Source organism: Quercus robur, chromosome 7, assembly GCF_932294415.1.
Source record: "Quercus robur chromosome 7, dhQueRobu3.1, whole genome shotgun sequence".
Lineage (NCBI taxonomy): Eukaryota > Viridiplantae > Streptophyta > Magnoliopsida > Fagales > Fagaceae > Quercus > Quercus robur.
In genome coordinates, this window is record NC_065540.1 from 47,192,560 (window position 1) to 47,212,517 (window position 19,958).

Genomic DNA, 19,958 nt, shown 5'->3' on the forward strand with positions numbered 1-19,958 from the left:
CGCTTTTCAGGCGACATATTGCTCTATATTGCATCGGTCCTTGTAATGTAGTTTTTCGTTATAAGTACTTGGTTTTCCCAGAGGCTTGAGTCCGAGGACCATGCAAGGCCTTGGTTCTGTCCAAAACTTTTGAGTACTTGGTTTCCCCATAGGCTTGAGTCCGAGGACCATGCAAGGCCTTGGTTCTGTCCAAAACTTGTAATTTTAAGTAGTTTTTTCTCTGTATTTATTTATTTTTCGAAGGTTAGCCCCTAGACCAGGGCGGGGAGAGTTGGCTTGAGACCGGAAGCCCCTAGAGTTGCCCGCGCCATCGGCACTGCAGGGCGTAGCCCCCAACGGAAGTTTATGCCGAAGCAATAACTGCATATCGCCGGAGATGGAGGAAACTTCGCGGACCTCTGCTAGATATAGCCTTGACTCCACCGCCAGCCGCGCCAACACGCTAGCCTTTCCCACAGACGGTGCCAATTGTAGGGACGCGATTTTCTTAACGGCCCAATAATGATGTTGGGCTCATACATGAAAGATCCCTCACAATATGATTTGTAGAGAGTGGGCTTGAAAGGCTTGCCTTTGATCACGGGGTGATGGTCCGGTCCTGTTTTTAGAGAAATTCATGTGGAAGATAAGAGTTGAATTTGAACATTTTAGGCCCTATATCCTTACATCCTGAGGGGTTGGACTCCTCGGACTTAGTCCGAGGATCATTAAGATCTTCCTCCGGTTATCCGGCGGTAATTTTTGTGGTATGCATACATCTTTAAGTGATTTTCACCCATGGAGTCTTTTTCCTTGGGGTGGGATAGGAATCCCTGGTTTCTTGTCCATCCTCTCCTTTATCCAGACTACTTACTTTCTCTTTTATACTGGCCTATGTTTGCTATCTTTCGTCCACGTGTAGGGTCAACTTTTACGAGACTGATATTTGTCCCGTCAGTCTAATCCCAGAATTGTTGGGGATGGTTGATAAAGTCGAAGAATCCGGCTCTGCTGGATGTAGAGTCTTATCTGGGAAGGGTCATGAGGGCAGCTGTCCCGAGATATTTAGATCTCCTTTCCAGTCTGGTCCTATACCGTTTTTGCCCCTCTTTTTCGATGGAATTTTGGGTCTGCCGAGGACTGAACTGTCCTCGACAACATCTCCGGGCCGTTTGGGCTTTATGTTATTGAGCTTGGGCCGTAGCTTCCTTTGGATTGGGCCTTTGGACTTCCCACGAGCAAATGGACCTGACCCATAAATTATTGGGCCCCACAAATCTAATTTTATTCCTTTCAATTCCTCCCAGTTTTGGGGGGAAATAAAAATTTGAGATTTTGAGGGAATATGGAGGAATAAGTGTTCCCTCCTATCTATTCTATTTTCTCCCACTTAAACTTTTCATTCAATGCATTAAATCTCTCAAATAAGGGAATGAAAGAATATTATAAAATTATTCTTTCCATTCATTTTCATTTTATTCCTTTCTCTCCTCCCAAATTAATACATAGATAAGAGATTTCTTTTTATTATTAAAATTAAATTTGTTTTTGTTAAGAGAAAAGATACATTGAACACACAGATTTGGGCTAAGTACACATTGTTTGTACCAAAACCTTTTTTTTTTTTACTACACATTATCATCCGACCAAGATACCAATCAATTTTTGGTGTAAACAGAGATTAAACCCCAAATTTTTTGTTCAACTATCAGAAATTTTACCAGTTAAGTTAATTAGTTCCTCAAAAAAAAAAAATTTGAACTAATTGAGACCTAATTGTACCAAAACTTTTATATCTTATATTTTATTATATAAAAATATATTAACATATTTACTATTAAAATTTCTATTATATTATATCTTAGTGATATATGCTTGTGAGGAATTAACTTGGTTCATGGACCATGATCTGCGAATTATGATTGCTTTTGAATAACTTCATTGCAACGAAATACCCATACGCTATGACTTATTAGAAAAATTCATTGAATCATTGACATCATCGAAGGCTGGTTGAACTCGCAACACAGGAATTTGAACGAGATAGATGCCAATCAAACTATAAACATGTTGCTCTATCATTTTGAATTTTAAATTGCATAAAAAATTTCTGTCAAACAAAAATTATCTAATGCAAATGGTTTATATAACTTTCCTTCACAATATATGAATCTCATAATAATTCGACTCTGTCTTATCAAAAAATTTGTCGTTGTTGCAGACATGTACAGATACGTTTGGATATGCATGAATCTCGCTCTCTCATCCAATTAAGATAAAAAGATACAATATGAACAAAACAATGGACTTTAGATTGATGTTATTGAATCCCATTTTGTCAAAATCTAGCTAGTTGGTCCACGGTTTGTAAAGATAGCGTAGCACTTTTAAGTTTTTACGTATCCTCCGGAGAATGAACAATGATTGAGTTACAAAAAATTTTCAGTCAAAGTCCATGTACACAAAATTATTCACAAAAGGACAAGTTATCAATAATGAAAACCTGTAAAAATCAATAACAAATGGATTGTGAATAATATTATTTTTAGCATAATCTAAATATTTTTCACCTTATATTAATATGATAATTTTTAAATAATATTTTTGTCACTTGAGTCCATCATTAATCATGAGAATTTATACTGTCTTGTGACTCAAAGTAGCAGAATCCACCGCATTCTATTATGTCGTAGATGTAAACATTCTATTAGTTTCTCCAAGAAATACATTGTTTTGTTCTTAGTGGGAGTATTATATCAACCAACAATCAAAAAAAAAAAAAAAAATTTATATCAACCAACAATCATTAATTAAAAAGATTATATATGAAATGATTATAAAAAAAAAATTATATGAAATGGTCATTAATGGAGTTGCAAGTTGCAACTCCATTCTTTGAAAGTATGGGTGCCAAAATTTGAAATAGTATGTGATAGAAAGAAAATATGAGAAAGAAAGAACAGACACAATTAACGTGGTTCGATAACTAAAACCTACATCCACACCACCTGAGACCAAATAGATACATCTTGCATTCACTATCAGTTGATAAAACATTACAAGAGAGCTCATATTTATTGTTAAATATTAGCTATGATATATTTCATATTGAATATACTTGAATAGGTGTAGGAAATGGAAGCATAAAATAGGAACATAAGAACACGAGAGTTATGTGGTTCAGTTTTATAACATACGTCCACAAAAAAAATCCTTAAGGGCTACATCTTTATTAAATAAGAGTGTAGTACAAAACCTATGTTATAATGAACCATAACATGGATATATATATATATATATATATATAGTAGATTAAACCCTAAACTAATAGACTTCTAGTACAAGTAGGAGACTTAACATGCACACAAAGAAGAATTAGGCTTAAACCTATGCTAATGATCTAATATATCTCTCTAACACCCCTCTCAAACTCAAGATGGAAACTTGATGAAAGCTTGAAATTTGATAAGGTTGAGAAGCTTCCTTAAATGAAGTTTGACTCTGTGACGGTGGTTTGAAGAAGGTAATAGTCTTGCAGTGTTAATGCGAATTTTAACGGTGGAATGACTATACTAGAGACTTTTGATGGTAGTAGTGGGAAATCAAAGAGATAAACGCAGCAAAAAAACACCGAAGAAGACAAAGATTGCTTTTAAACAAGGTGGATTTGATTCTATGTTAGAAATACTGAATGAGTGTATTGTATTTTTCAAGTAATAAAATAGGGTAAACTACGTATTTGGTCCCTATCCTATACACCATATTTCAATTTGGTCTCTAACCCTTTAATTGTGATCCCTAACCTTTCAGTATTGTGTTAATTTAGTCCTTACTGTTAATTTTTAATTTTTGGATGAAAATTGATGACGCGTCTAATGGCAAAAATAAAAAATCAGCTTTCATTGATGTGACAATACAATAAAATTTTATTTTGGTCATTTGACATGTCATCAATTTTCATCCAAGATATAACAATAAGGACTAAATTGACACGACACTAAAAGATTAAGGACCAAATTGACACAGTTAAAAAATTAATGACCAAATTGAAATATGTTATAAAGGATAGGGACCAAATATATAGTTTACCCAATAAAATATAAATGAGTGTCTTTATATAAGTAAAGTGTACAGTAAAAGTAAAAATATGTGTGATATCTAAGTAAATAAAGTGAGCCTAAAGCTGCGTTTGGATTGCGCTGATTCCAGCGCGTTTGTGTTTTTCTCCTTTTTTTTTTTTTTTTTTTTACGCGTTTTTTGACTTGCGGTTACTGTTCATGTACTGTTCAATAAACAGTAATCGCAAATTTTGACTTTTCAAACTTTTTTCATCCAATCAGTGCACATCGTGTACTGTTTATGGACCCATAAATTATTTTTCAGTTTTCAGTTTCAGTTTTCAATTTTCAGCTGTATCCAAACAGAGCCTAAGTCTCATAATCAATTACACGTTAACACTCCACATCCTTCTTGAGTGACGGCAAATTGAGTTAGCTTGTGATGCAGATGTTTTTTGCGGTGCTCGGGAAGCAGATCACTCTTCCGTGCCGCAAGAAGGATTTGATAATGAAGAGATGACAAGCTGCACAAAGTCCTTTGTTTTGATTTCACATCAAATAGATGGAAAAGCTGACGGCAGACAACGAAGCATGTTGATAAAGTTTTTTTTTTTTGGTAAATTCATGTTGATAAAGTTTAAAGCTTGTGGGGTTTTATTCTTTAATCCCAATTTTTTTTGGAATCCTAGTACATTGTTAGAATTGTGGGTTGGCCGACAAAGGATTTTTTTTTACTAGCACTTTAACACAAATCCTTGTAATTGGCTTATTTTTTAAAGAAAATTCTCTCAAAGTGACCAATAATATTTTACTACGTACGTAACTCGACGGCAAGACCTATTCTCTTTGGGATTACGAACCTGCAACGTATATGAAGATGATAAAATATAAAGCCTGATGGGCCTATCTTAATGGGCCTGACGGATCGGAACTGGTGGGCCTGTATAAAGATGATCCCCTGCGCTTTGAAGGCCCATTTCTGACAGACATAGTAAGGGCCCATGATCCGAAGTCCATATCGCCTAGAAAAGCCTTAAGATCCAAAAATGGAAATCCTTGCTCACCACGCTCAGAGGAATTTGTATTAGAGTCCCACATGGAAAAGATTTGGAAACCAAGAAGAAAAGTCAACCCTTTATCACTATAAAAGGCCTGCCACCCTCAGAAATCGAGGTACGCTTTAATTGACCCTCTCTAACGCTCTAAGTAAAACAGAAGAATTCTAACTTGACCGTCGGAGAGCTTTTGGCCGGCACCACACCGGTGCTCTCTGAAGGACTTCTTTCGATTGCTTCTGTCGTGCAGGTTCGCTTCGAGTCGCAAGTACGGTGTGACCCATTAGTGACAATTTTCGACGTCATTAGTTGGCGCCGTCTGTGGGGAAGGATCGTCATAGCACGTTATCGCTTCTTAGACAAAAGAGTTACATGGTACTCACACGCTCGATGGCAACCACTAACGACACTCAAGAAGAGGAAGCCCCTACGACTGCCCTTGAGAGACAGGTCAGGACGCTCGTCGCAGCCGTGGAGCGCCTCACCAAACAAAACCACGACCTAGAAGAGCAGCTGAACCAAAAGAGTGCGGCGGTCAATAACCAAGGAGCGGATCAAGAAGGAACCAGCGCTGAAAGGAGGAATCATGACGGACCACAGGAGAGTAACGCCCCGAGCAAACAAGTGCAACGGGACGCTAGCATCCCTTCAGTGACGGATACAGCTCCACAACCCATCATCGCGGAGATGCAGGCGATGAAGGAACAGATGGAAGTACTGATGAACGCTCTCAAGGGGCGGGTGTCCAATGATCTTGACGACCTTGTCAACCGGACTGACTCGCCATTTACAGCAACCGTCAATTCCTTCCCCCTGCCAAGTAAATTCCGCATGCCAAGTATGGATAGTTATGACGGAATCAAGGACCCTCTCGATCACCTAGAGACCTTCAAGACCTTGATGCACTTTCAGGGAGTGGCAAACGCAATTATGTGCAGGGCGTTCCCTACAACCCTAAAGGGCGCAGCAAGGATTTGGTTCAGCCGGCTAGCACCAAATTCCATCGGCACCATCAAGGAGCTGAGCGCTCAATTCACTACGCACTTCATCGGAGGACATCGGTATAAGAAATCCATGGCTTGTTTAATGAATATCAAACAGAGAGAGGAGGAGACGTTACGGGCCTACATATCTCGCTTCAATAAAGAAGCGCTCTCGATCGACGAAGCCGACGACAAGATACTAGTGGCGGCGTTCACGAACGGGCTGAAGGGGGGTAAGTTTTTCTTCTCCCTATACAAAAATGACCCAAAGACCATGTCGGAGGTGCTTTACAGGGCCACCAAGTATATGAACGCTGAAGACGCACTATTAGCCCGAGAAGATAGACCCAAGAAAAGAGACAGACAAGAGGATCCCTGACAGGACCAGGGGCAGAAGAAAGGAAGGATGGGAGATCGAAGGGAGGAGAGACGTCCAAAACCCATGGGCGCAAGGTTCACAAGTTTCACCCCGTTGACCACTCCGATAGACCAAGTCCTAATGCAGATTAAGGACGAAGGATCCCTGACGTTTCCGGGAAAGCTGAAGAGTGATCCCAACAAAAGGTCCAGAGACAAATATTGCCGCTTCCATCGTGACCATGGTCACGACACGGCCGATTGCTTAGACTTGAAGCAACAAATCGAAGCCCTTATCCGACAAGGGAAGCTGAAGAAGTTCGTCAGCAAGGAGAGAACGGATCAACCCCCACAAGAACAACACCCCCGTCGAGAAAACGAGCGACAAAGACCCCCATTAGGGGACATAAGAATGATAATTGGAGGAACAGCCGCGGCCGGATCGTCGAAAAAGGCTCGCAAAACATACCTTCGGATGGTACAGAATGTCCAGTTGGCGGGTACAGTGCCAAAGATGGCAAGAAGGGAAGGCCCCATTATCGGGTTCTCGGAAGAGGATGCCAGACGCCTACACCATCCACACGACGATGCCCTCGTCGTCAGCTTGCCGGCAGGCGACTACAACATGCACCGAGTGTTGGTCGACAACGGTAGTTCGGCCGACATCTTGTACTATCCGGCGTTCCAACAAATGAGGATTGACAGGGAGCAGCTGATACCGACAAACGCCCCGCTCGTTGGTTTCGGAGGGAGTAGAATATTCCCTTTGGGCGCAGTCACGTTATCGGTGACAGTAGGAGATTACCCCCAACAAGTCACCAAGGACGTAACATTCTTGGTGGTCGATTGCTCGTCAGCCTACAATGCTATTATTGGACGACCCACGCTCAACTCGTGGAAGGCGGCAACATCAACTTACCACCTAATGATCAAGTTCCCAACGGAGTATGGGGTAGGAGAGCTACGCGGAAATCAAATTGCCGCACGAGAATGCTACGTAGCTATGATGGAGGTGGAAGACCAGATCCAGGCCTTGAACATAGAAGAACACCGAACGACGGCAGAACCTACAGAGAAGCTAGAGGAGATAACTCTCGACAGTTCCAATCCAGACCGAACCACCAAGATCGGAACGCTTGCCAAACCCGCAATCCGTCAAGAGCTCGTAGCTTTCTTGAGAAGTAATAAGGATGTGTTCGCCTGGAGCCATGACGATATGCCAGGAATCGATCCCTCGGTCATGGTACATAAGTTGAATGTGTTGCCCTCGTTTCCACCCGTCCGACAAAAGAAGAGAGTATTCGCCCCGGAACGAGACCAAGCAATAGCGGAAGAGGTCCGCAAACTCCAAGAGGCAAGCTTCATCAGGGAAGTCTACTACCCCGATTGGCTGGCGAATGTGGTAATGGTGAAGAAAACGAGCGGTAAATGGCGGATGTGCGTGGACTTCACCGATCTTAACAAAGCATGCCCCAAAGATAGCTATCCCCTTCCAAGGGTCGACATCCTAGTAGACTCGACGGCTCAACACCAATTGCTGAGCTTCATGGATGCTTTCTCGGGTTATAACCAGATCCGCATGCACGAGGACGATCAGGAGAAGACTTCGTTTGTAACCAGTCAAGGACTCTTCTGTTACAAAGTAATGCCATTCGGCCTGAAGAATGCAGGGGCAACATACCAGAGACTAATGAACAAGATGTTCGCACAGCAAATCGGGAGGAATGTCCAAGTCTATGTCGACGACATGCTGGTGAAGAGCCGGAAGGAGGAAGACCACTTGGAAGATCTCAAGGAAACATTCGGCACGCTTCGATCCTATAACATGAAACTCAATCCGGGAAAGTGCGCATTCGGTGTAACGGCAGGCAAATTCCTAGGATTCATGGTATCTCAAAGGGGGATTGAAGCTAACCCGAACAAAATCCGAGCCATAATGGAGATGGCCCCCCCGAGAAACGTGAAGGAAGTACAGAGCCTTAACGGCAAGGTAGCGGCATTGAATAGATTCGTATCGAGAGCGACGGACAAGTGTTTACCCTTCTTTCGAACATTGAAAAAGTCATTCGAGTGGACGGACGAGTGTCAGCGAGCCTTCGAGGAGTTAAAAACCTATCTATCTTCACCACCTCTACTGAGCCCCTCGCAACCAGGTGAAGAACTCTTCCTCTATCTGGCTGTCTCCCCGGTGGCCGTCAGCGCGGCCTTAATCAGAGAGGAGGACAGGGTACAGAAGCCCGTGTACTACGCCAGCCGGGCGTTCCGCGGTGCCGAAGAAAGATACCAACCTATGGAGAAACTCGCTTTTGCATTGGTCACGGCGGCTCGCAAGCTCAAGCCCTACTTTCAAGCCCATACCGTGAATGTAATGACCGACAAGCCCTTGCGAAGGGCACTGAGTAATCCTGAAGCCGCGGGTCGACTGACGCTGTGGGCAATAGAATTGAGTGAGTTCGATATCAAGTACCGTCCACGTGTGGCCATTAAAGGACAAGCTGTAGCCGACTTCATAGCAGAGTTTACGCGTGACGAGGGCAAGGGGGCAGAAGAACACCCCCGGTGGAACATCTACACCGACGGATCATCCAATCGGCGAGTTGGAGGAGCCGGCATAGTATTGCTGTCACCTGAAGGAAACAAGGTTGAATGTATGGTCCGTCTCGACTTCCCCATTACCAACAATGAAGTAGAATACGAAGCGGTGGCGGCAGGACTCGACCTAGCCAAAGCCGCCAGAGCTGAAAGTGTGGTCGTGTATTGCGACTCTCAAGTCGTGACCAGTCAAGTAAATGGAGATTATGAATGCAATGGGGAAAGGTTTAAGAGATATCTTGATCAAGTAAGGGCGAGAGTCGACGGGCTGAAAGCAATGGTCGTCCAGATCCCCAGGGGAGAAAATGAGCTCGTCGATCGGCTAGCCAAAGCCGCTTCAGCAGAACATATGATGACACCGGGTAATGTACTTTCCTTTGTTCAAATCTTTCCACTAATAGACCCCGACAACATGCAAGAGATACGCTCCGAAAGAAATTGGACTACACAGATAATTTCATACTTAAAGGACGGGATACTGCCAGAAGAGAAGGAGGCAGCGAGAAAGCTAAAAGTCCAAGCGGCAAGGTTCGTCTTGATAAAAGACATTCTTTACAAGAGAGGTTTCTCCCGTCCTTATCTGAGATGTCTCGGGGTTGAAGAGGCAGACTACGTAATGAGGGAAGTACACGAAGGAATATGCGGGAACCATTCCGGATCGCGGTCGTTAGTGCACAAACTGATACGAGCTGGGTATTACTGGCCAACCATGCAGAAGGATGCCGAGTCTTACGTTAAAAGCTGCGACAAATGCCAGAGGTTCAGCAATTTCATCGGACAACCAGCTGAGGAGCTAACCCCTATAACGGCTCCATGGCCTTTCGCTCAGTGGGGACTAGATATCATGGGACCTTTCCCAACGGCGGTAAGGCAGTTGAAGTTCTTGGTAGTGGGTATTGACTACTTCACAAAATGGGTAGAGGCGGAAGCCTTGGCCACCATTACAGAAAAGAACATTAGGAGTTTTGTCTGGCGGTGCATCGTATGCAGGTTCGGTATTCCTAGAGTTCTTGTCTCAAATAACGGGAGGCAGTTCAACAACGGCCACTTCCGGGACTTCTGCACACAGCTAGGAATAAAAAACCACTACTCATCACCCGCCCATCCTCAGGCTAATGGCCAGGTTGAAGTCACGAACCGATCCCTGTTAAAGATTATCAAGACTCGGCTCGAGGGGGCAAAGGGCATATGGCCTGAAGAATTGTCGAGCATATTATGGGCATACAGGACAACGGCGAGGACTCCAACAGGAGAGACGCCATTTCGACTGACATACGGGAGCGAGGCGGTCATCCCAGCAGAAGTTGGACTCACAAGTTACAGGGTTCACAACCATGACGAAAGCAGAAATGACGAATTCATGAGGCTACAGCTAGACCTGATAGATGAGGTTAGGTCGGCGGCGGAGCAAAGGATCGCTAGATACAAGGATCTCATGTCCAGACATTACAACACCCGGGTCCGACACAGAAACTTCCAAGTAGGAGACCTCGTACTCAGGAAGGTCATGGGTGCAACTAAAGACCCTGCACAGGGAAAACTAGGCCCCAACTGGGAAGGACCTTATAGAGTTACGTCTTGGAAAAGGAAAGGAACATACCACCTGGAGACAACCGATGGAGAGAAGCTACCGCATCCATGGAATGCCGAGCATTTGAGGAAATACTACCAGTAGTAGTGACACGGCAACCAGTTTTTGTTTAAGCTTTTATAAGTTTCTCTTTTAACTGTCTTTTTTTTGCTACAATCTTATCGTGCCCTTTTTAAGCCCAAAGGGGGCAGGCACTTTTTCCTTTACGCATTTCTATAATCAGATATTACTTTGATCTTCTACTTGGATGTCATTATAATTGTCTACAAAATTGATGGAAACTAAATAAAGTCCACAAGATGGACGGATACAAATGCAGTCCACAAGATGGACGGATCATTCTACGGGGATGATAACATCCTACAGGAATAATCATTCAAGTCCACAAGATGGACGGATACAAATGCCGTCCACAAGATGGACGGATCATTCTACGGGGATGATAACATCCTACAGGAATAATCATTCAAGTCCACAAGATGGACGGATACAAATGCCGTCCACAAGATGGACGGATCATTCTACGGGGATGAGAACCTCTTACAGGGATGATCATTCAAGTCCACAAGATGGACGGATATAAATGCAATCCACAAGATGGATGGATCGCCCTACAAGGACGATCGCACTCAGTCCACAAAATTGACGGACACAAAATGTCCACAAGATGGACGGATCATCATGCGGGGTTGATATCACCCTACAAGGACGGTCACTATCAGTCCATAAAATGGACAGATACAAAATAAAGTCCACAAGATGGACGGATCATCCTACAAGGATAGTAGCCAAAGTCCACAAGATGGACGGACCATCCTACAGGGATGATTACTCAAGTCCACAAGGTGGACGGATACAATCGAAAGTTGACAAGACGGACGGATCGTCCTACAAGGACGATCACTGTAAGTCCTTAAATGGACGGACATAAAATAAAGTCCACAAGGCCGACGGGCCATCCTACAGGGATGACGACATCCTACAGGGATGATAACTCAAGTCCACAAGGTGGACGGAAATAATAGAAGAACGTGCCCGCGAAGTGGACGGACCACTGACTACGTTAAAATTTTTTACAAGTCCATTAAATAGGCGGTACATTTAAAAGTGATACACAACGCCACAAAGTGGACGGATCTTCATAATAAACCTCTAAAAATAGACGGAGAAGGAAAATCCTCACGGATGTAAATGCTCAATCAACACAAAATGATAAGTCTGCAATGTGGACGGAGTATCACGGATAAACAAAATATTCTCATAAAAATCCTTCCTCAAGAAGGAGGACGGACTTTTTAACAAGTTCCAAACATTGATAGAAAGCATATAAACATTAAGCCAAAAGCCCAGAAGGCAAGTGTTTAATACAATTAAAGAGGACGGATTGTTCTGAAATGTAAATTAAAAAAATAAAAAATAAAAAATAAAAAAATAAAGGACGGATTGTTCTCAAAATAAATTACATAGAAGTTAATCTTTCTTCGGATCAGCAACTTGGACATCCTTCGACGGGGCAGATTCTCCGTCTCCTTGAGCAGCGTCTTCGCCAAAAAGGTCTTCCGTATTTTCGGAGGCGACGGGGAGGGCAGAAGTCTGGGCTTGGTCCTCAAGTTTGACCATTGACAAATCCAGCTCTGGGTAGGCCTTCTTGACCTGACGGAGAGAATCATCGAAACCTTGAAGGAAAGACTCTGACAGCTCGCCCAAGCAGGACTCTGAGTTGCGGTACTCCTCGACGGCTACCTCTTTCACGTGACGGATCTCTTCCTTGAGTTCTTTAATCTCCGCCTCCTTTTTCTCTATGACCGTCAACGCATCAACCGTCTTCTCCTCCAGCTCTTTCCTTGCCTTCTCAGAAAGCTCCAGCTTCTTCTCCATAGTGGACCTCCATTTATGGAGTTGACCAAGCTCTTCCTCCGTCTGCTCCGCCTTGGCGCGCACCCAGTCCAAGGTACTCTCACGGTTGAGACACCGGTCCAATAAACCCTTCATCATGACCAAGGACTGCAAACAAGAAAAGAACCCGTCACATAATGTAAATAACAACGAAAATGAAAAACAAACATATTTGACGGACATAACCAACCTGAGCAACGGCAAAGAGGCTCGTCTCCTCCATGGCCTCCGTCGAATGGTTTCCAAGATCTTCATAATCTTCCGCCGTGATGATAGACGACAGCTTCTCCAACGCATACTTGGAGTCATCGTGGAGAAGGGAATGAGGTCTCTCTTGCTTACCTTCTGGGGCCGTCATCAATCCTTTTCCCGTCCCCTTCTTAGCTGGGGTGACGGTCTTGTTACCCTCAGCCATTAAGCCAACCACAGGTTCAAGAGAGACCTTTGGTTGCTTAAATGGACGGTCGGATTTTGATGTCGGTTTCCTCTTCGGGGCTGAAGCCGACACCCTAGGTACCACCTCGCCGGATTCCCTCTTCTTGACGGCTTGAGTCTTGATTAAAGCTCTCCTTTTTGCGTCTTCCATCTCTGCAAATAATGACGGATGAAATTAAAACTAAGTAAAGTCAGTTAAATGGTAAAGTAAAGTCGACGAGCTTACGTCTATGAACTCGCTCGTCGTATCTAATTGCCTCTTGGGTGGGCTCAGGACCGTCGCAGTACCAATGTATGGTCCTCGGGTTCACCAACTTAGCCCAAGTCCTTTCCTCCGGCGTAGTTTTTCTGCAAATCTTTTCAAGGAAACTAAATTCCTCAAGGCTGACTTGTGGGCGCCGTCTACCTGCAGAGAAAGGCGATCAAGATATACACATAAAAAAGGACGGATACGAAAAGCATTACCAAATTAAGACGGGTGCATACACGACTGATTTATCACTGCCCAGGTTGTGTCGACGGGCATGTACTCCTTCTCCCCTGGACGGCTCATCCATCTGTCACCCTCCAGGAAGAAGTAGCGACTCTTCCAGTCTCTATTTGAGTCTGGGGTCTCAAAGATCACCTTCAACAAGGGGCTCCGACTAGCAAAACTATACATCCCCCTTGATCCAGAAATCTCGTCTGGACGGTAACAGTGAAGAAATTCACGGACCGTCAGTTTCCTTTCCCCATCCGACATTGCACCATAAAGAATCTCCATGGCTATGAAGACCCTCCAGGCGTTAGGGGATATCTGGGTGACGGACAACCCCAGATAGTGCAAAAGTTCCCTATGAAGTGTAGAAAGCGGGAATCGAAGTCCAGCCTTCAACGCCTGCTCGTACACTCCAACGCCGTCTACCCCTTCATAGTAACACTTCTCCGACACATATGGTAGACGGATGGAAACATAGTCCGGGATTTGGAAGTTGGTTCTGAAAGTGCTGAAATGCTTCTCCCTGATGACGGATGTAAACCTATGCACCGTCCACTCTGGCAACATGATGAACTGCCTTAGTCCATCAGCACCTACAACGGACTCCAGTGCTTGATCCCCGTCGTCATCAGAACCCTCTATTTCAACTATCTCCACATCCTCATTTGTTGAGGATGAAGAGGAGGCAGACGGACTCCTATCTTCGCCGAGGCTCTCTTGGTCTTTATGACCGGACGGGTATACATCCTCGTATTCCGTCCCATCACGAACCACCGACTGGTTACTTGACGCACTAGACATTTCCTACAATTGACGATAAAACCTAAGACCGACGGGTTTGAAAGTATTGACGGGTATGGAAAGCCTAACAACAATGCATGGACGGAAATGTAACTTAATTATAGTACATTAGAAGTACTTACCACACTTAGCAGAGGAGAGGTGACGGTTGGGTTAATCAGTAGGTGCTCGTCCTCGACGGATTGCTCTGACAAGGTTGACGACTTCGCTCTGACAAACGATTTCTGATTGAAAATTGAAAAATGAGAGAGTGAGGCGCCTTATATATATAGAGGAGATGCACGGAAGACGAAGCGACGCTTCGATCCTATACAACGGCCATTCAGAGTGTGACACGTGGCATGCTTAATAAATGCTGACAACCTGTCAGTACGCACCAACAGATTTGTACCCATCATGTAACCGTCAACTTGATGAATCTTCCTCTGACGGGTTGATCCATCTAGAGCCGTCAGCCTATCTTGCATGAATCCGTCATAAAATGCCCGTCATACCCATACGTAAGGATCGTCACCCCATTGATCCTTTGACCTAAAAGGTGACGGACCATTGGGGTGAAGGGGGCAACTGAAGATGATAAAATATAAAACCTGATGGGCCTATCTTAATGGGCCTGACGGATCGGAACTGGTGGGCCTGTATAAAGATGATCCCCTGCGCTTTGAAGGCCCATTGCTGACAGACATAGTAAGGGCCCATGATCCGAAGTCCATATCGCCTAGAAAAGCCTTAAGATCCAAAAATGGAAATCCTTGCTCACCACGCTCAGAGGAATTTGTATTAGAGTCCCACATGGAAAAGATTTGGAAACCAAGAAGAAAAGTCAACCCTTTATCACTATAAAAGGCCTGCCACCCTCAGAAATCGAGGTACGCTTTAATTGACCCTCTCTAACGCTCTAAGTAAAACAGAAGAATTCTAACTTGACCGTCGGAGAGCTTTTGGCCGGCACCACACCGGTGCTCTCTGAAGGACTTCTTTCGATTGCTTCTGTCGTGCAGGTTCGCTTCGAGTCGCGAGTACGGTGTGACCCATTGGTGACAATTTTCGACGTCATCAGTTGGCGCCGTCTGTGGGGAAGGATCGTCATAGCACGTTATCGCTTCTTAGACAAAAGAGTTACATGGTACTCACACGCTCGATCGCTTCTTAGACCCATTGTGATGCAGATGTTTTTTGCGGTGCTCGGGAAGCAGATCACTCTTCCGTGCCGCAAGAAGGATTTGATAATGAAGAGATGACAAGCTGCACAAAGTCCTTTGTTTTGATTTCACATCAAATAGATGGAAAAGCTGACGGCAGACAACGAAGCATGTTGATAAAGGTTTTTTTTTTTGGTAAATTCATGTTGATAAAGTTTAAAGCTTGTGGGGTTTTATTCTTTAATCCCAATTTTTTTTGGAATCCTAGTACATTGTTAGAATTGTGGGTTGGCCGACAAAGGATTTTTTTTTACTAGCACTTTAACACAAATCCTTGTAATTGGCTTATTTTTTAAAGAAAATTCTCTCAAAGTGACCAATAATATTTTACTACGTACGTAACTCGACGGCAAGACCTATTCTCTTTGGGATTACGAACCTGCAACGTATATATGTTCCAGTTAAATAATCAAGAAGTTTTGGCATTGCAATTTCACAGTGCAGTTTATGTTTGGTATATCGAATTTTCATCAACTTTTTTACATTTATTTATGTGGTTGATCGTGTTCAGTGGTGGATTTTTTAATATGGATCCCCATATAATTTTATCTACTATTCATAATAAACTACTTTACCAAAAGTAAAAAATATTAGTGTAAATTGGGCGTGCCTCTAAACAACCGGTTCTCTACATTGGAGATTTCATGGACGCCTAGTTCTCTATAATATGCACGATCGAGGTTAGAAGAGAAAGAACTAAAAATTCGGGTAGAGTTTTTAGGATAAATCTATGTGGTAGAGCTCGTAGAATTTGATTGTCAATACTTTAAAAAAAAAAAAAAAAAATACAAAACAAAACAAACAAACCCGTTGAACCTCCTCTTATCTACTTCAAGGAAAAGTAACTTGATTGTTAATTAAATTTCTTATCATGCCATAACCACATACGTGAATATAAAAAATAAACAGCCCTACTTTTACCAAAAGAGTCCAAGATAAAATAAAAAATAAACCTACATATAATATATTGAAGTAATGCAAAAACTAAATTGCTAAAATATATACTTTATTACAAAGTCACGTATAAATGGCGGATGTGATGTAAGAGTTTGAAAGTGGGAACTAGTTCATGGCCGAAAGAAAAAGTCGGTAAGCTTTTTTATTTTGCTGAGATGGTAAGCTTTGATCTTTATATCAACTCAACTCTGACATGATAAGATCATATTTATCAAATGACTCAGCAGACAAAAGGGTATCCACTGAGACTATTTTTTTAGACTTGTCCATGCCGCGGGGCTAGAGAGTCTACAAGGCTTAAGGCTAGAAGCATCTGACATGATAAGATCATATTTATCAAATGACTCAGCAGACAAAAGGGTATCCCCTGATAGCATTCTCATCAGTTCATGTAAATCTTTTATAATAGAAAAAGATGCAAGTTTTACACATTTTAGGCAAAAAAACATCCACATCAGTGGGTATAAAGTTGTGTAAAATATACACCTTCATGTGTACAGGAACAGTAACCGTGCATATATACACGGTTACTGTTCAATGTGTAAATAATTTTTTATTATTTGTTTCTCTCCCCTCTATCAAACCGCAACAAACTAGCGCGGCAAGGAATAAGAACATCCAAGCGCCACCACCAGCGCCACCACCAAACTACAACAAACCCAACCCCCAATCCCAGCGCCACCACCAAACACCACAACCTAGCACAGAAAAATATCCCAAAATCAACAGAAACTCAAAAATCAACCCAACCCAAAATCAACAGAAACCCAAAAATCAACCCAACCCAAAATCAACAAAAACCCAAAAATCAAACCAACTCAAAATCAATTAAAAATCACCGGGAAACCAAACCCAAAAACAGTACACACCCACCGGAAAACCCAGACCAACGGAGCCGGAACTGCCGTCGGATCTGCTGCCACTGCTGCCGTCGGATCTTCCATTGCTGCCGCCGGATCTTCCACTACTGTCGTCGGTTGGAGGTGGGAGGCTAAGGGTCGGTTGTGGAGGAGAGAGGGAGGGCGAAAGTGAAAGGGGCCGATTCGACTGGTGGCTGAGGCAGCGGCGGTGGCGAGTTGGATCGACGAGCTGGGAGTGTGCTGGATCGGTTGGGTCGGCGAGCTGGGAGTGAGTGAGGGAAAGAGAGAAGGGTGACTGAGCTGAAAGAGAGGTGACTTTGCTGAAAGAAACAATGGATGAGAAATGAGAGAAACGGGTAGGGAAAGAGAGAAAAACTGTTTTAATAACTAATAATAAATAATATTATTTAATTAGAGTAGATTTGTAAAATAGATGAACTGATTTGGGTGTTTTAAAAATGTGATCGTGTAAAATAGAAAAAGTAGCTTTTTCCGTGTAAAATAGATGATAAATTTACACGAACTGATGTGGATGCTCTGAGACTATTTTTTTAGACTTGTCCATGCCGCGGGGACTAGAGTCTACGACTACAAGGCTTAAGGCTAGAAGCATTTGAGATATATATATATATATATATATTAAGCGATTGGAAAAGTATAAATTGAACAGTTCTTCACCATATAAAACCTACCCGTATCCAGCAAAACGGGTTAGGATTTCTTCACCCAATCTGAACCTTTTTTTTTTACCTAGTGCAAAAACGAGTTAATCTGTGACCAAACGGATTTTTTTGCAAGTCAACTCAATCTGACTCGCAACCTAACCTGTGACCTAAACTATTTTTTAAAATTATTTTTTTGGTAGATAAAATAAAATAAAGACAATATTAATTTAATTTTTTGTTGTTAACTTTAAGAAAACAATTGAGATCTTTACTTAACTATATGCAAATGAATTAAAAGATAAATTGTTAAGGCATTTTGTAATGAGTAAAGATTTTTAGATATTAAATAACAAAGTATATGCTAAGATAATCTGGTTAAAGGAGAGTTAAAAATATATATTCACAATTATAAATGTGGGGGCTACAACCCAAAATAATAAGTTGGGCGTTGGGCCTGTCCGAGGAGGCAATGTGGCTCAGTGATCCACATTTTAAGCCTTATCACGAGAAACAAAGAAAAAGGTCCGAGGAGGAATTCCTCCTCGGACACTGAAAATCCAAAGCAGAGATACGTCCAAACTGCTAAAGCCCATCCCCTAAATACATTAAAAGGAAGGAAACACAAAATATCTCAACAAAAGCTGTCACCACCATATTGAATGCACTACAACTACCTTCTTGGCCGCATTAATGTGGAGAAGATCCCTGAACAGTGTTGTCTTAGCTGCCGCAACTCACAAAGGACTGAAAGAGGTGTCTGATGGGATGGGTGCTCAAGTGGAGACTTGGATGATCAACAAGTGTAAAGCCCAGATGGTAAGGAAGGGTCTATATAAGGTATAGAAATCCCCATAAGAAAGAGGAGACAAAAAAGGAAACCATAATGTAATGGTCTGTATACATAAATCAAACTTAGAATCTCCTCGGACTGTGAGATTTTTCAACGTAATGGCTTTTGTTCTTGTCCATGTGTACCTTTATCCCATGCAAGGCTCAGTCTAACTTATCTAAACTTAGTTCTTAAACCCATACTCTACAAAATTTATTGTGTTGGGTTTTTTGGATCAAGACTTCACACAATTGGGGTTTGGACTCCAAAAATTGTGCCCCTACAATAAACATGTATAAGAAACATTCATAAGTGTGAAAAAACTAAAACCAAAGTTTTAATGAAATTAGCATAAATTATGAATGCTTAGGTCTATTTTTTAACAATTCATGTCTAAAATAAACGTTTTTTCAAAATAAATTATGACATTTCTTAGAGTGTATATTGCATAACATTGACATAATATTCGTAAAAAAGACCATATATAAATAAATAAACAATCAAACTTTAACATTTATTATCAAATTAAAAGAGAGCGCCAACCACAATTGATAATAGATTATAAAATTAGTTTTCAAGATTATAAATTTCTTATATGCTTTTATTCTTTGTCAAATTAGTTATCCAATAATGCATTTGTAATTTTGTTTTATGTTTTGGAATGTTAATATCTTGTAGAAATGAAAATTGTGTATTTGATTTGTTATCTTTTGTGCTATTTTGTTTTGGTTAGTAATGTTGGGATTTATATGATTTTAAAATTATTGAACAAGTATTAATTTATTTAGCTAAGCTCATTGTTGATATGAGTGGGGAATAAAAGTAATACATTTTATATCAAGTAATTTGCTGCGTGACATTTTAAATAGCAAATACATGTTTTCTTTATTTAAAAAAAAAATTCCCGTGAAAAATACAAGTTAACCTGATCTGATTTGCAATCTGACTAAGCCGACGCAGCTTACCCATTTTCCATGTCTATGACGTATCACTCTGTTTTTGTGGTTGGGCACAAAGGGGAAGAGATAGTCATGCGATAATGTTATTAGCTTCAAGTGGATAACTTTGTTTTTGGGGTTGGGAACAAAGGGGAGAAGAGAAAGTTACGCAATAATGTTATTAATTTCACATGGATAACTGATCCATACGATATGTTAGGAGCTTTACAAGTTGCTAATGATGACATGAGGAATTGGAGTGCTTGGACAACATCAGGCCAG

The 19,958-nt window shown here is 42.0% G+C and overlaps 1 protein-coding gene across 1 annotated transcript; it reads right to left on the reverse strand.

Annotated features, from left to right (window-relative positions):
- Nucleotides 1-11,948: 11,948 nt before the first annotated feature.
- Nucleotides 11,949-13,097, reverse strand: LOC126691520 (uncharacterized). Its single transcript, XM_050386551.1, has 2 exons — nt 12,702-13,097; nt 11,949-12,619 (listed from the first exon to the last, which is right to left on the reverse strand). The coding sequence occupies exons 1-2, from the start codon at nt 13,095-13,097 to the stop codon at nt 12,086-12,088; spliced, it is 930 nt and encodes a 309-aa protein (XP_050242508.1). The 3' UTR covers nt 11,949-12,085.
- Between the last annotated feature and the right edge of the window lie 6,861 nt (nt 13,098-19,958).

What these genes read in the sequence shown, in the direction of transcription:
- LOC126691520 (XM_050386551.1), bottom strand. Translation starts at nt 13,097, where the DNA reads ATGGAAGACGCAAAAAGGAGAGCTTTAATCAAGACTCAAGCCGTCAAG. An exon ending in GCCTCTTTGCCGTTGCTCAG is followed by an intron (nt 12,620 to 12,701) that starts GTTGGTTATGTC and finishes TCTTGTTTGCAG; the next exon opens with TCCTTGGTCATGATGAAGGG.